Source organism: Haliotis cracherodii, unplaced genomic scaffold (assembly GCF_022045235.1).
Source record: "Haliotis cracherodii isolate W230 unplaced genomic scaffold, xgHalCrac1.p SCAF_47, whole genome shotgun sequence".
NCBI lineage: Eukaryota > Metazoa > Mollusca > Gastropoda > Lepetellida > Haliotidae > Haliotis > Haliotis cracherodii.
This window is the reverse complement of record NW_027266305.1, coordinates 138,260-153,097: the sequence shown is the minus strand read 5'-3', so window position 1 is coordinate 153,097 and position 14,838 is coordinate 138,260. Positions and strand designations below refer to the sequence as shown.

At 39.3% G+C, this 14,838-nt stretch overlaps 1 protein-coding gene across 4 annotated transcripts in view; it reads right to left on the bottom strand.

Moving 5' to 3' along the window:
• Positions 1 to 1,793: 1,793 nt before the first annotated feature.
• The window catches only part of LOC139441880 (protein brain tumor-like), a 38,079-nt gene continuing 25,034 nt past the window's right edge, over positions 1,794 to 14,838 (bottom strand). For all 4 annotated transcript variants that reach the window (XM_071222627.1, XM_071222630.1, XM_071222628.1 and 1 more), the window contains exon 2: positions 1,794 to 13,633. In XM_071222627.1, coding sequence (XP_071078728.1) covers positions 11,338 to 13,584 — 2,247 coding nt within the window. In that variant the 5' untranslated portion in view covers positions 13,585 to 13,633 and the 3' untranslated portion in view covers positions 1,794 to 11,337. The remainder of the gene's footprint in view (positions 13,634 to 14,838) is intronic.

Sequence of the window (14,838 nt, the reverse complement as noted above, 5' to 3'; positions counted from 1 at the left end):
CTCTCTGACAAGCTGTTGGGTGGATTGACCATGAGCGATGTGACTCAACCTGAGTGTCCATTCTGTTGACCACACTACCCTTAGTCTCTCTGCCCCTGGCTTGGATGCATGGAACTGCCTTTACAACTGGAGCTATGTTTCATGCTTTTAACACACCTGACCATGTTCATTGCCGTGAACCACCAGGGTCATTGGTAGCAGAGTTTCCCCAGTGTCACTGGCCGTGTCTCTGTTACATGTGCATGTAATCAATGCCTGTGTTTATACAGGATGGGGGACATCACCAACAGCAGAGTGTTAACTCATGGTACTGTGTCATAAGACGTGTTGATATTGTTTGTTTGTTGTTTAACTCCGCTCCTAGCAATATTCCAGCTATATGACCACACGATCCCGTTAGTTGCCTCTTATCAGGGCTGACAGCACAGCCACGGTGATTGAATTAATTAGTATCAAGCGCTCCACTGAGTACTGCTGACCGCACCCTGTCTCGCGTACACGTTACGTCTGCGACTGTATATTGAAGCCCTTGTGGACCCTGATATTGAAGCCCATGTGGACCCTGATATTGAAGCCCATGTGGACCCTGATATTGAAGCCTATGTGGATCCTGATATTGAAGCCCATGTGGGTCCAACCTTCATTTTTAGGTAGGGTCAGTAAGTTTATGTCACGACCTGCTTGTCCGTCAGTGTCGGTGTGGTATGTAAGCATCTCAGAAACCAGTGGACCAATGAAACTGAATCTTCACATACTTAATCCCACAATGGTGGAACATTTTGTTCACGAGGTTCGAATCTGATTCTCATAGCAGCTATATTGAAAAGGCTGTTCATGGCCACAGCTCCACCATATCTGCTCTGGCTGTGACTGCCTCCCATGGACTTGCCAGACAGGAGGCTGAAACCTACCATGTGTTTTACTCCTTATGAGGACATGTTTAGTTCATGAGTATGTGAAGTCTGTTTTGCAGTAAAAGAATTTAATTTTTTTATGGTATTTGAAACCTTCTCCTTAGAATGTTGTTGAAATTTTTTGTGAAGTTAATTTAACTGCTGTCATGCAACGATGTTATACAATAAATTGTACATTGTTTCGAAATCTAAAAAATCATTTGTGGAAATTTATTAACTTTTAGGTATTGTTGTAGAAACCATTTCAACAGCACTAATGATCACAGCGGCCTGTTACATGGGCTTTTAAGGCAGACGTTTGGAACTGTTGTCTACATATACAAGTGAGCAAAAGTCCTGTGGCACTATTTGTTAATAAATCTATAAGGCTGCAGCTATTGCATCTGTACATACTGATAGCTCACAATGGAAACAAGAACTGTTACACGAGCTAGCTAAAGCACATAGCCAGAAACTCGACATTACAGTAAACTATGGTTATTACGAACTCAAAGGGATCACTAATTCTAGTTTTTGTTAACCGTAGTTCGTTATAAGCATATATACAGCATTTACACAACAAATAGTCAGGACTAAAAAAAAGTTTGTTAAATCAGTCAGTTTGTTATAAGCGAATTCGTTATAAGCGAGTTCATTATAAACGTAGTTTACTGTATGTGACCAAATGAGCTGCTGCTTTGAGAAACTGTCTTGTGTGCATGAACTGCACGTGTCATGTGGTAACTCCGCCTCTTAAACAGAACATCGGAGGCTCCACCCCCTTCATAGGGTACGGAGGAAACGCTGCATCCATGCTACAAGTGAAAGATGACAGTCCTAATTCCTTCTGTTCAACAGAGTTATCTTGATCGTATTGTTCAAAATACAATAACACCTCTCTGAAGCAACAAAATACTTTATTGAATACCATTCAGTTACACTCTTAACAAACGTAGGAGAATGACGACAATAGTAATGCTTTGTTATGATATGAAGTCTCATCGCATGAGATCCATGGGCGTAACACACACTTAACCCCTGCAGTGCTAACACACCTTCCAATTGCGTTCTCCAGTTTGTGTTCCAAATAAAGCTGGACACATCAAAGGTGAAAATACTTTTCCGAGATGTTCCCAAACCCCGTTACCATTTAATTTGAAATAAGGGTTGTATATGGAAGGTTCCGTGTTAAAAGTACAAAGGTTAATTTTCAAGGTGAATTTTTACTATGTGGGGAAAAATAAAGTAACTACTACCTCGGCATGTTAAACCTTTATTTATGAAATGACAAAACACAAACTGGTAAAAATAATGCATATCAATGATTGGTATTACAGCCGGCAATGGCCACACCCACACATGCTTGTACATGGGGTTACTGACTTTAGCATACAACAATATGGCTGACATCGCCACGCCGATACAATACCAAATGGTCATAGCCATTTGACAGCAGTACAATATTAATTTCAAAATCTAACCTAATTAACATATGAATAAATTCGCCAAAAATCAAACATTAAAGTCAATTTGCACAGATTTTTGTATTAGATTAAGCACCTGTTTTATAACAATGAACTCCTGATGTTACTGTTCTGGAGTAGTTAAGGCTTCAGGTTGCAATAATACCACAGATAATTTCAAACATTTACCAATTTCCTCTTGGCTCCAAATAAAAGAAAACTCAATCCACTTACAGGAACAATGTAGTGTACACTGGAAAGAAAATAGTTAATTACAGAGATTTTTTGGTTTTGAAACTTGAGAAAATTGCAAAATGCTGGAAATTGTTCTGTCATGTGTTCACCTTTGTGTTGGCTAATAGACAAATGCTAGAGAACAAATGGAAGCGGGTTACCATGGTAACACAATGTCTGAAAATGGCCATGATGTGGAATAATGGTGGTTTATCTGCAACTCTGTGACCTTAAGACGTAAAGCTGTGAAAATGATTTTTAAAAAGAGATCTTTATCTCAAAATGTTGCAAATCACAATATATACTTTGAAAAACGCAAAGTTAAAACTATTTACACATTTGAAGTGTTCATGTCAATTTGAAAGAAATTTCTAAATTTTTTTATGCAAAGTTTTTGCAAAATAGTTCCATATTCCTCTGCACTAACCACTTCTGTTGTCATGGCAACTTACAACTCTAGGAAGTGAATTTGGCAGGAGTTGGCTACCGGTGGTGGGACTGTAGCAGTTTGTTCATAGCCTACACTGGTGTTGTGGAATGTGATCGCAAGAGTCACCTGAAATGGCCGACAGTAAACTGGTCCAAACAATGGAAAACTTTCACAGTGTATTATGCTGAAAACTTGGAAAACAGTCATCTTTCTGGCTAAATGGCACAACATGGATACTGGCATACTATGGTGGGAATAACTTAAGTAAATTACTTGGAATAATATGTATACATTGCTTCTAAGAGAAGCAGGGACAAAAAAAACATTTTGAATACCGAGAAAAGTCAAGATGGCTGCCATGTGGTACGTTGACACTTTGATGATGTTGGCACTCTCGTAACATGCCTGCCCTTTTCTGAGGAGGCAGGTGAGCAGTTGCCATGGGGACTTGTCTAAGAGGAGAACCATTCGTGGGACTTTGGCTGGTCTAGACCAATGGGCAGGCAAGAGGCATAATTAGTACTGAGATTGGGTCTGACATGATGCAAGTACATCTTAAGTCACAGAATCAGTTATCGAGTTCTACTTCACTAACCTTGACCTTTGTCCTCAACATGAGGAAGCACCCAATAAGAAGGCACAATGCTGTTGACCTGATCACATGTCACAGGCATGGCAGCCATCTTGAAAATGCTGACGTGAAGGATAGTTAATGTATTCAAAATGAAACTGAAGATTTACCCCCTGGTTAAAGCTTGTGACCTTAAAGAGGGTAAATTTTCATCAATAAACTGAGTATCACTAATATTGAGGATGTAGAGTGCCATATAACGAGAAAGACATACCATCTACAGAAGCGATATACATGTAGAAAACGACAAAAATTAACATAAATTATAGAATTTGTTAACTTCAAAAAATACATGGTAGAAATCCAGTGCAGTTATGTTGAGACCTGTCATAAATCAGGCCTGTGTCCCCATTGGTTGTCGAAGTACTTGAGTATTGGTAAAAATATTTTCAAAATATAACAAGAACAAGATGTGGAAAGATCCTTCAAACACTACTTAGAGTTTGAATCTACATAAACCCTGTTACATACAGTTGACGCGAGAGTTAGCTCCCGTCTGTCAAGTGGATTACAATGGCAAGAAATAGGAGACGAAGCATCACAGGAAGAACAGATCTTGTTTAACAGCAGTGACAGAAATGCAGAGAATGGAATGGTTTAGTCAACAGAGAGACTAGCATCACTCTCAGAATTATCACCATGGAATAGAAATAATAAAAAAAATCTTCAAGAGGAAACAGTGGAAGTGTCTTCAGCGAAGCACCTACCAGAAAGTTCAGTTAAGACTTAATGATAATATGTATCATATAACAACTGAAAATGTGTCAAGGAAGCATGAAATAATAATTGGTAGCATGTGAACTTAATCAAGGGGAGGTAATACCGTGGGGTTACAGAGATACAACCGAAGGAAATGCATGTTACCCTGGGAGACTTCAGTTATTGCACGGGGGTTGAGCAAGAACGTAACAAACAACACTCAATAGAACCTACAACATAGGTCTACCGCAAACTTATCCTTAAATCAGTGACTAGATTTTAAACCTGTATACTTTACACATTTAACAATCAACTTGCGAGATTTTGATTTGCTTTGCTTGAAATGCGGAAAGAGGATATGGAATCAAACATGTTCGGTTTTCGACACCCCATCTTGTGATGGAGGCTGGAGATGACAGTTATTAGAAGTCACGTGTAACGTCTTCCAAACAACTGTTGATTAGCCCTCCCCCAAAACTGCACTGGACTTGCTACCACTAAATGGAGAACATGAATTACACTAAGGATATTGAAAACACTATGGCCACCACATTGGGAATAGGTGTAACTAACTTTATATAAACTATAGCTGACAAAAACATACCAATAATTTTAACTTATTTACAGGTAAAAGACAACAAAACACACACACACACACTAATTCTAATAACAAAATATGAAAATTCAAACTTTTGAAGGTTACAAGTAAAAACTCAACGTCAAGGCCTGCAGCTAAGATCAACTGATGTAAAGAACATTAGTAAAAGGCTTTATGCATTTGAGGACATAGAAATAGGACAAAATCAGATCCACTTCACTCCTGGTAATTACAAGCTAACGATACACGTTTCAAGGTCACCCCATACCCACAATTCTCTCCCATATAACTGAGCATCATACAAAATTGCATATGTTGAAAGTATGGCTGGTGTAACGAAACCCACTCCACACTGCTTAAGAGTAAAAACACTGGGACTCTACGTGTCGCTCCTCGGTTAATTAGTGTTGTCAAAATAGCTTACAGGGATGTAAACGCTGTCAAAAATATCTGCAAAAAACCTAGACTGAAACGGTAGAAAATTCATTCCGTTTGTTTTTTTAACAATTTACAAAGTGGTAAAATTTTGTACAAGTTAATGCTACCAAAGGGCAGACAACTCTAAACAAGGTTCAAAACCAATCACAAATAGTGAGCCACGACACTCCATCCTCTGGGTATATGTAAGTATATATACGTGGTAAAAATGGCGTCTGACTATATGGCAGCTTTTAAACAGGCCAGTGTAATACTTCCCACATTGATGCTAGAAACAGGCTAATGTATATAACAGTGTCAACAGGAAATGGAAACGGCACAACATTGAAAGCATTCAAAGCATAGCAGATTCAGGGGGTCCGACCCACTCCTTCCAATAGTGGCATTTGGAAGAGAGGCGGGTTATCTCCCTTGGAATGAAGCTGTGAAATAACAATTGCAACATTTAACATGATAAATTTCAAATATTCCAATATGTTCAAACTTATAACAGATACATATTCAACTAGTGATCCTAAACTAGATATATATAATATATAATATAGAATTTGCGACGGCTACCTAACATTAAGCACACACAAATAAACATTTTGGCAGGTATTTTTTTGATTTCCTGTGAAACAAAGGCCCCTCGATTGCTGGTTAATGTAATATCTGACAAGAAATCGAAATATCAAAACGACACCTCACTACATGGAAAACAGGTGGTCTGTCAACAATAAACAGTCTTAGTGAGTGTGAAAATAAAGCTCTTCATAACTGGCATGTTATTTATTGTAATATTTAATAACAGCATATTGATGCACCAATCATTCTAGAATTTGACGTTTCATTAACCATAACTCACAGAAAATATAAAAAAATCATCTGTTGAAAAAAAGGTGACTGATGATGTACTCTATTTCGAGGTCATGAACTCTGACCCATGTCATTTGCATATTTGTAAAAAATTATAACAAACCCCAGATGATCTATGATGGCAACGCCTCCACTGTAAGTTATTTCATTTGTTTTAAATTTATTGCTGATTTTGACAATAAGCTGTTATTTTGACTAATGGCACTCAACAACGTCACGTAGCACTGGGTGCCAGAAAAAACAAACAAAAGCAACGTAACAACTGATATGTAGCAACGTTCATCTTGTCATGGTCGTAGTTTGAAACTATGGTAATGAGAATAAAAAAATCAAGCAAAAAATGTAAGCAAATTAATAAATCTCTTGACATAGAATGAGCATTTTATTCAATACTATCAGGAAAATTTGGAAAAAGTAACATTGGACTTGTGTCTGTATATAGTGGTTTTGAAATCTTGGCAAAAAGGATACACAGATTTGACATCAAATTCTGCTGTTCTACCCTGTTAAAATCATGGACGAATCAAAATGGCCAATTAATATGAAAAGTGAGATATTGGTACTTAAATAACAGTAAAAAACAACTTAGAAATGAGTCAAACCATAATGCCTTTTCAAGATGATATTCTGATCATCAAATTCATATAACACGACAAGATTTTTTACCCAAAGATATGGAATTAAGAATCTGTAATTTCTATATCAAGGTGATATAAGAATACTTAAAAGTTCGATGTTGTAAACAAACAGCATAGAATTCAGGGCTGTCTCATAACTTTCAAGTGTTCACAAGTCAAATTATGGCTCAACACAAAAGAACGAGTCCACCAAGAGCAGAATGTTAGCAATAATTGTTTTCTTCTAAAAGTTCCAGTAAGCACGTGGCTGCTGCTAGACGGCTTGTAACCTGGAAATAACCAGGAGAGGAAGCGAAGCTCCGTTTGAAAAAGGATGTGAACGTTTTGGGACAGCCCCTCAGGGGAATGTACAGACGATTGCCAATGACCAGAGACTATGATAGCACTGGGTAAGATGACAAAATCAACAGAGCGATAACAAGAAATAACTACATATTTAAATCCATGATGATCATGAGAGGATGTAGCATTAGTTTCTTTTCCATAAACATTTTCAACATTCAGCACTGACTGATGAACTCGAGAGTGAGATCTACAAAACATGGTATTACTACTAGTAATAGTTCCTTACCATGAATCATGTGTATGACATTGGGGATATTGCATTTGGAGAATAAATATGAAGCAGATTTGATTAATTTACCAGGTATTAAATAAGTACAAATATGAGATCGATTAATCAAATTTGATAACAATAGGTCAATGACAAGAGTACTGAGGTGAACCTAGCCATAAATTTGACAATGAGGGTCAACATATCTTAAATAATAATCTTTAAGTAAATAACATTTCCATAGATAGAACATCCTATGAAACAGAGAAAGTAACTACCACCTGACAAAATAATAAGTAATAATTAACAGAAAATAATGATTAATGAGCTGGATGAGTGTCATGATCTTAGTATGTTTAGATCTGTGTTGGGATATGTAATGTTCCACTATGCTAACTTGACAATATAATCAACAATGTATCTGATGCTTAACCCTTGGGAGGTCAACAAGGGGTAAGGATATGTTGTGTTAATGGAAAATGAAACAGCATGGGTTAATGATGAACTAGTATCAATAAATTAACCCCATAAGTGCTATGTTAACAGTTACCGGATCCAAAAGGGAGCTCCATAGCGTTTTAGCACTTAGGGGTTAATATAAAAAAAAACAACATTGCCTCTATACGAACTGTACATTACATTGACTCAGACACCACAGTCATTCATGAGACGTATATGAAAAATAGTTGATCAGAGTTCTGATGGGTTAGGGGGATTTGTAACAATACTTTTTACCTGTATGATCAGAAATGCATCTTTATAAATTTGACGGACAGAAAAAAACAAGATTAATACAGTGTTTCAACACACAAACATCAGTATTTGTTCAATGAACAATATTAACGATAAATCAAACGATGCCGTTACTTTTTGGCAACATGAAAAAAAATAACTACCGTTTGAACCACTGGCTCCCAACAATTTGGTTTCGGGCTTAGAGTATTCTAGGATGTCCAATCAAACCATCTTGGACCATAGGTGGTTAACAAAGAAAGGAGCGAGCTGGTTTGGGGAGGGGCAAAACCCATCAGCACCCTAGCACTGGTGACAATACAGACTTAACTGTAGCCATATAACAAAAATGGTTCCATCAGAGTATCCGTTGACGGCACCACCACGATAGTGAACTTCATTCGCTACAAGAAGCCCGGTCAGTCCCTCTTCAACATGGTAAGCTCATGTGACACAACCGCTGATATAAACCATATAACAGTGATGGCTTGCACGATTCGTCGTCTCACACACACACTGTAGCTATCAAACCTAAACTAACAGTTGTACAAGAGACTGCATAAAAATTGCATAATATGGTGTTATTGAGGCAAAGACATTTTGGAAACAGCTGATCACTCACAAGCACCATTACTATATATTTTTTTTTGTATTTTTTAAATATCTTCTTGAAAATAATTTCATCAATGCTCAATTTTTCGTGACACGAAAATCTGTAAAAATACATATTTAGCAGATTATCAAACATTCATCTTTGAAAAAACATATTGAACAATAGTATATATATGGCCAACTGCAATGGTGCATATCTCAACTCTAACAACAAGTACGACTACATAGAAAAGTTTGTGCACAAGGCTGAAAATATAGGAAGACTGTCAACCATTGCTCTAGGAACACAACCATATATGTATGCTAAACACTCAACAGCAAATTAGAAAAATAAGTCTTTCCTCAAACTGTAAGGAAATGGAATTTCAAACGGTGAGCAATCAGTATACTGTGGGGAATACACGGATTATGGAGTCATTAGCTTTAAGGCTGGTCTCTGTAACAAAATGATGCATCATGCATGGATTTTTTTTTTTTTTTTTTAATTTTTACATATAGAAAACTTTTAAGGCTGTTAAAATGATTAAGCAATGCCCTTTCTCTGAAGAGCATGTGACTGGGAACAACCAACCAATAAAAACCTGGACAGAAACAACTTCTAAGCCAATCACCTTTCAGGCAACAGTTGATTGGCTGATTGCACTCACCATGGAGACAAATGACTTTTGGCCAATCATTTCTGGGGGAAAATCTCAGCAGTGTTGCAACCTTTCATCTCACTACAGAGTTGCCTCCCTTTACATCATCTTCAAATACTGCTGTCGTACAAAATAAACGAAACAGCGACAATATCACACGTTTCAAAAATGCCACTACAAAACATTTCTACAGCCAGAAAATTACTGGCTTGAATAAAGAGAACTTGTCACTAGACGCCCTCGTCCGTGATCTGAGAAACATTATGGTCAACAAGCGCTGGAATGTCGGACATCTTAGCATGTTGTGCAATGGCTTTGGTTAGTTGCTCAAATAACTAAATTTTACGATACTATGATGGGAACATGTGTGACGACTGAAATAACAGTTCAGAATTTGTCAGAGTTAGCAGCGGCAGCTGAGATCCAACAATAACGAAATAAAACGACATATTTCCCACCTCTGTGGAGGAGGGGGCAGAGGGCAGGGGCGTCTAGTGAATGTGCGACCGCTGTACGCGGCCATATCCGACATTACAAACAACACATTCATTTGCATATACCACAATTCCACTTTGTAACAAGCTATATTGCAACTTAGTGAGGTAGCACAGACAATAGAGTCAAGACGATTCTTGCAGCATCAACTGTTTCATTGTATTCAATCAAAGAAACAGCATCTGGCCAAATCTATAGTTTCAACAGTACCCACAGCATCAGACAACCCTGAGATCCGTGGCTATACCCAACACCAGGTGACAAAGACGTTGCCAGAAACTCCTATTTGTATAGGATACTAGGACACTGTCTACTGAAATTAAATAAAATGATGCATTGATGCATTTGTGAATCGTCGCACCTCTATACAATAAACAGTGAATAAGCCTTGCCCCTTTGGAAAGCTGTTAGGACCGACCCACTGCAGAACGTTTGTCAATAGGGCACTGTCTCCAACCAGGAAACTTGGTCCAACTATGCAGATGCCGATTTCCCCTCCTTACCCCCAAGCCACCATGTTTACAAACTCCCTCTTCGTCCTAGAGATTCATTAAGGCGAGAAATCCTGGGCTGATCTATGAAATCCTACGGGCAAACATTGAGAATAAACAAGTTTTGATTGCAGTGGAGATGTCAGGTGTGATACTTTTTGAATTTCCAAATTTCTCCAATTTCAACTTTACAAAGAGGTAGGTCTAATCACTGTATAAATATCAATTGTTACTTTGAACAATGGTGGGAGTAAAGTACAAAATTGTCAACAATGCAAATAAACAAAAGAAAATATTGATAAATAACTAAAGCATGACCTTGCGGCCTAACACCATGCAAAACTACAATCAAATAACTTAGTTTTAAAAAAAACACAGCTGATTTTAAATAATCTGCAGAAAAACGACAATATGCTTCTAAGCCACAACGATCGGCTAACTATATCACATTTTGTATATTAAAGACGAGGCTTTTGATGCTGACAAGGATTGTGGATTTTTTTTATCAACGAAAATTAAATTAAGCATATGAATAACAGTGGAGAACAACGAAGTTTAAATACTGACAAGGAGTTATATTGTTAAATTAAACGAAAATGTGAACCTTCGTATGTACCGAGTGCTTCTCGATTCGGAAACAAAATATCTAAGTGTGAGTTGACTAGTCTTCGGAAGCGTAACAGTCAGTAATTTCTGGTACACTGGCACAGCCATTTGACAGACTGCCATTAATCCAATTACAATGTGATTATGAGACAATTCCAGGCAACTGACAGTAACATACAAAACACAAATCCATGCACAGTGTAAAAAATTGCAGATCACAAAGATTTTTCCCCTTACTATTGTAACAGCTTGTAATTACATATAAAATAGAGCCTGCAATTGATTACAGTGTACACCTAGGAATATGCAGGTGGTAACCACGGTAACATTACATGTATTTGTAGATGTATAGCTTGTAATCTTTACTGGCAAGAACGACTGAACCGTCGTCCATCAGAGCAACGTCAAAGCACTGAGCATGTTTGACCTTGGATTCAAGGGCATTGATGAGTTGGCCTTCCTGCGTGAAGATGGTCAAGTTGAAATTATTGTGATTGTCAGCCACGAGAACCTCTCCTGCAGAGTTAATGCCCACGCCGATGGGGTAGTTGGTGACACCCTCTCCGCCGATCTGACGCAGAAATACACCCTGGTAGTTGAAGACCTTGACACAGTGGGCGCGGTTGTCGCTGATGAAGATTTCTTCCTTGTCGTTGACGACAACGCTGTTGGGGAACTGAAGGTGCTTGGAGCAACCGAATTTGTTGAGGACATTACCGAACTGGTCAAAGATAATGACCCTCATCACCTTGCACTCTACGATGATGATCCTGCCTTTGTTGTCGACGGTAACCCCTCGTGGGTGCTGCAGCACGTTGGCACCGAACTTGCGCACAAACTGACCATACTGGTTGTAGATCTGGATTTGGTGTGTAGGACTGCGCTCTGTGACAATGATGTCCCCAGATGATCGGACGACTGACACTCGATTTGGGTAAAGCAGTTGCCCATCACGCTTTCCACACTCTCCAAACTGGAACTTAAACCTGCCTTCCTTGTCAAAGATTTGGATTCGGTGATTATTGGTGTCAGCAACGATGATGTCATTCTGGGCGTTGACAGCAACCCCACTTGGTTCGGTGAACTGGCCCTCCAGGACTCCAAACTCCCCGAACCTACAGTGATAGATCATCTTCTGTCGTCTGATCTGGGACTTTGGTGGGTAGATGCTTGAACTGATGAGTTTCGATGTGAGGTCATTTATTGGGTCGGCAGAAGGTGAGAACACATCAATGCCATTCGAGAGAATGTCAAGGCCACTGGACCACTTCTCGTACTGGTTGCTGTCATTGGGAGGAAAGATAAGACCTGGGCTCCCAAAGTCTTTGGCAAGGTTAACAGTGTCCACTTGATCAAATATATGACCATTGCTCAGACTGGACGTTGTCGGAATGAAACCGTTGGTAGTCGGGCGAGCAATTGGCTGAGGTTTCTGTGTTTGTAATGCCTCGTTTCCCTGTCTCACATATCCAAATGTATTGCGCACGCCTGCCTGAATTGCCTGGAAGTTGGAGACGAACTCGATCTCAAAATAACCCTGGTTGTTGAGGTCTGGAAGGAAGTTAAACATGTTCTGGAACCTCTGTTCTACAAAGTTTTTCAGCAGCAAAGCCTCGGTGATGGAGGCGTGTTTCAGGAGCTTGTCAATGAACTCTACGCCTTGGTACAGCTTCTCCACACTTTCTTGAATCTTCTGTGCCAGGGTGCTGATTCCAACCTGCTTGGTGTTGAAGGCCTGGTCCAGCTCCTTCAGCGCCTCAGTCTTTCGCTCCTCCAGCATTGCCCGGTAAAAGTTGTACGTGTCATTGATGTCGTTCTGGGCCTTGTGGTACTGGGACTGTAGAGTTGCTGAGATGTGCTCGATTCCTTTGGCCGAAAGTCGCAGATCTCCCACTTTGCTTCTGGCATCGCCCTCTAGGTGGCGCAACATGTCTATTTGTTTGTCTGCTACATCCATAAGGAACTGACATTCGTGGCCCCGGCCGTGGTCAAATACTGTGCATTCCTTGCAGATTGGCTGGGCACATGTCTTGCAGTAGAACTTGAGCACATCATTCTTGTGTTTGGGACAGCTGACTGGCTTGTCAGACTTGGACCCCTCCTCCTTATTCATTTGTAGGTCTCCCAAGCTCACAACTCGATGTCCTTCAAAACAGTGCATGAACTGGTGAGCCATCACGCAGTTTGCACATAGGAAGTTAGCACAGTCAAAACAGCGTGCAACAGCATTTGTTTCTTTGCTTTTGCATCCTGTGCAATGCAAGGCACTTGGGTCTAGGGCCGAAGTCTCCAGAATGTTGCTTACTGCGTAATCCTGCTTGAGTCCTGTGAGTCCCTCGGCCCCGAGATATGTATCGAAGTGACACTCGGGACATGTGACTTTGTCCGTTTCGTCTTGAATCTTTTCTAGACATGGCTGACAAAAGGTATGGAAGCAGCTGAGCACCTTGGGCATGGAGAACGTGTCGTTACAGAGGCTGCAGCGCGTGTTGAGTCCAGCTGACTCCATCTCACTGTCCGAGGAGTTGGAGGCTGTTGTGAGCGTGTCGCTCTGAGATGGGGTTGGGGATGCCATTGTGAGGGGCGGAGATTGTCGCGGGTCAGTCACACTTTAGAAATTGCACCTGGAACAGAGGAAAACATAGTAAGTATACAACAACAACAATAATGTAGGCTGATAATAACAATAATAATATTAGTTCTCCACCTGCACTGTATTATAATCAGGATGCCTCATGTACTGACAAGTCTTTTAGTTAGCCATCTTTTATGTGAGCCATTGTCATAAGAAGAGCAACAAAAAATGCATGTCTTTATTTCAATTTCTTCCAAATATGCTACATAAAATCTGGAAGTATGTATAAAAGCTGCACATGAGTGAATCAAAATGACATTCCTAATGCTATGTGTTGTAAAAGATTTTAGACGGCTGGCAATGTATGGAAACATGACACAATTTCAACTCAACCATAGCCTATGATTAACTTGTTCAAGGTTTTGGAAATTGTATGGCAACACTCAAGACAGGAAATCAGTGCTTTCCACAAGTGGAAAGTTTCCACTGTTAACATGGAAAAAGAATATTAAAATACAAAAGTATATGAAATATTCTATAAGAGGGACAGTTGAGAGATATGAAGTTTTACTTTTTTCATCAATCTTTTGACAGGCCCCTCAAAACCCAAATACTGAATTGTTCCTGTTTGCTAAGGCTTGTCCAATCTGAACCGCTTGTTCACACCCTAGGTCAAAGGTCAGTCGGCTCACACACTGTCAACTGAGGCACTGGCCTCTCGTCAAGTGCCGTGTCAGTGTCAACAACATATTGTCTTCAATCTTAATCAGTTGCATAACAATAACTGTTCTTTTCAGGTAGTTGTCAAAATAAAACAGTTGTGTTCACAGATCACAGGAACACCCTTTTCTAAAGACAGGTGAAATAATATTCCTGTATTTCATGACTTCTCCAAACTAACTGGGTGGGAAGGAGTAGTAAGTTTTTGGGGTGTTTTTCTAGGTAACAAACTATATGACAGTATCCATGGTTCGACTGTGCGGTACATCTACACATGATAAATGCTCCTATTCCTATTGTATGTATTATATGGGAGGTTCATTAATGTAATTGGGATACACAATAAATAATTGTTTTGAGTGAGTGAAAGTGGAATCAGAACTTGAGTTGAATTCCTGACTGTGTGTGTGTGTGAGTGTGTGTGTTGTGTGTTTTGTTTACAGGGATGTGTGTGTGATGTGTGTGTTTTGTTTACAGGGATGTGTGTGTGTGATGTGTGTTTTGTTTACAGGGATGTGTGTGTGTGATGTGTGT